This window comes from Myotis brandtii, unplaced genomic scaffold (genome assembly GCF_000412655.1).
Source record: "Myotis brandtii unplaced genomic scaffold, ASM41265v1 scaffold3226, whole genome shotgun sequence".
NCBI classification, from domain to species: domain Eukaryota; kingdom Metazoa; phylum Chordata; class Mammalia; order Chiroptera; family Vespertilionidae; genus Myotis; species Myotis brandtii.
Window position 1 is genome coordinate 13373 of NW_005362386.1, and position 2101 is coordinate 15473.

The 2101-nt window shown below is 58.7% G+C and overlaps 1 protein-coding gene across 2 annotated transcripts; it reads right to left on the reverse strand.

The window, feature by feature from the left end:
- Positions 1 to 353: 353 nt before the first annotated feature.
- LOC102261202 (CREB-binding protein) lies at positions 354 to 2067 on the reverse strand. 2 transcript variants are annotated; one of them, XM_005870731.2, is made up of 2 exons: positions 1872 to 2067; positions 354 to 1014 (listed from the first exon to the last, which is right to left on the reverse strand). In XM_005870731.2, exons 1-2 carry the CDS (start codon positions 1918 to 1920, stop codon positions 404 to 406), a joined length of 660 nt encoding a protein of 219 aa, XP_005870793.1. In that variant the 5' UTR covers positions 1921 to 2067; the 3' UTR covers positions 354 to 403. The 2 variants fall into 2 exon arrangements, with proteins under 2 accessions (XP_005870793.1, XP_014398766.1); XM_014543280.1 differs by lacking the exon at positions 1872 to 2067 and adding an exon at positions 1176 to 1844.
- Positions 2068 to 2101: the final 34 nt, after the last annotated feature.

The window sequence follows — 2101 nt, forward strand, 5'->3', positions numbered from 1 at the left end:
GCTGCTGTTGCTGTTGCTCCGTGGCATCTCTCGGTGCTGTGGTTCATTCTCGCCACGCTGGGGTTGCGCCCCGGGTTCATGATGTTCAAGGCCTGGCCCTGGGGGTTCAGGCCTCCCATTGTTGCTGCTGCGGAGGGACAGCAGGTCGGGGCCCACTGGCTTGCGTGGTGTTCAGGTTCTGCAGGCTGGGCTGCAGGCTGGGCAGGAGCTGAAGGCCGGGCTGGCTGGCCACTCACTTGGCCGTGTGCTATTTGATGAGATCTGCCATCAGCTGAGGGTTTGGCTTGAGGATGTTGAGCACGTGCCGCTGCTGGGGGGGCTGGGAGACTTCAGGGTCCGCAGCAGGTCCTGCAGGCCTGAGGCACGTTACGGGAGTTCATGGTGGCATCCGCTGGCGCATGAGCTACCCCTGCGGCAGGCGGTTCCCAATCCGCTGCTGGCGGAGCCGGAGCCGCTGCTCGGGTTGCTTCCGCTTGATGTTGAGGCAGAAGAGGACGGGGCATGCGTTTTCTTGGCAGTGTTCGGCATGGTAGGTGCAACGGAGGCTTAGGTCCAGGCACACTGGGCAGCCTCCATTGGTCTTGTGCTGGCAGCGCTTGGTGTGCCGCACAACAAGGTTCATCTTCCGGCAGAGGGTCCGCGAGCAGTTGGCGTCACGGCACTGGCAAGCGTGCTCCAGGGACTGGATGCGCCGCAGGAAGTGCCGGCGGATTTGCACCATGCGCTGGATGCCCAGCAGGATGCTCAGGCGCCGAGACTCCCGGAGGCTACTCAACCGCCGCTCCCGCTGGTTACCACTCTCAGGGCCCTCCTCGGCCTCTTCATCCAGGCCCAGCCCCACCTTCACCATCTTGTGGGTGTGGCCCTTGGTGTTGTAGCAGTTGATGCAAAGGTCGGAGTCCTCGCACCGATAACAGAACCAGCCTGTCTCCACCCGCTGCTTGCACTCAGTGCAGGTGAGGACACAGCGGTCCTGGCCCTGGCTGTGCATCTCCACCGACATCGCTAGGGAACCTAGGAAAGAAGAGCAGAGAGGACAGACTTGTTCAGTCAAATACCTTCAAAACCACAGAAATACATGCAAACTTACCTTCTCAGGGGTCAAGCCACCAGTTACGGTTTTGTTGGGCTATTTGCTACATCGGGCAATGTGCCCCTAAGGAACAACACTGCACCTGGAGGTCCCTGTGTGACCAGAATGAACTACAAAACAGTGGCTCCGTGGGGAGAAGGCACTTGCTGTTCCACAGGCCGCATATGGGAGTTGCCTCCGAAAGTCGGCAGCAGCTACACAGGCCTGCGTGTGAGACACAGGAGGCGGAGGCAGAAAACGGAGGCAGGCGGTGCACAAAGCACAGGGCCCCCATCTCTTCCCACTGAACACTGTGGTGTCGCTACTGAGAAGACCAGCTCCCACCGCCAGAAGAGCTGCACTGCGAGCTCAGGGGATGCACTGAGGCTGAGACCAAACATCAGGGATTCCACCAAACAGCCCCATTCTCAGCATCCAGCAACTTTTACCTCCACGAGTCCACGCAGACCTTCAGCTCCCTACACTCTGTTAGGTCTGATCAAACCACCTCAGCGACACCCCCACCCCCGGGAAACTGTCCCGTAGATCATTTGGCAACTGACCGTCCCTTCCGCTCAGACCACAGTCCCTTCCGCTCAGACCACAGTCCCTTTGCTCAGACCAGTCACTTTCGGTCCCATCCTTGCCCAAGGTCCTGACCGGCCCAGAGAATTTCCCGCAGGAAAAGCCCCTTTAGAGCCCTTTGAACCCTCTGCCTCCCCCGTCCCTGGGTGCCGGCACCATTTCGGGTTCAACCCATCTGTTTTCGAGATGACTTAATAAATTCATAATTTCTTACCACTTTCGGCCTCGTGCTGCTCCTCCTTCGTTCCTTCAGCGACCCTCATAAATTCCTTAAAGCATTTTTTTAAAAAAAGAAAAATTGAACAAAATTATGGCATAACTTCCTGGTTCTTCTTAGCTGCCTAAAGACAAATATCCGGAAGCGCTCCGCCCCCTTCCCGCCTCCGTCCCCTTTGCTGCCTCCGTCCCCTTCGCTCCCTCCGCCCCTTTCCCGCCCTCGCCCCC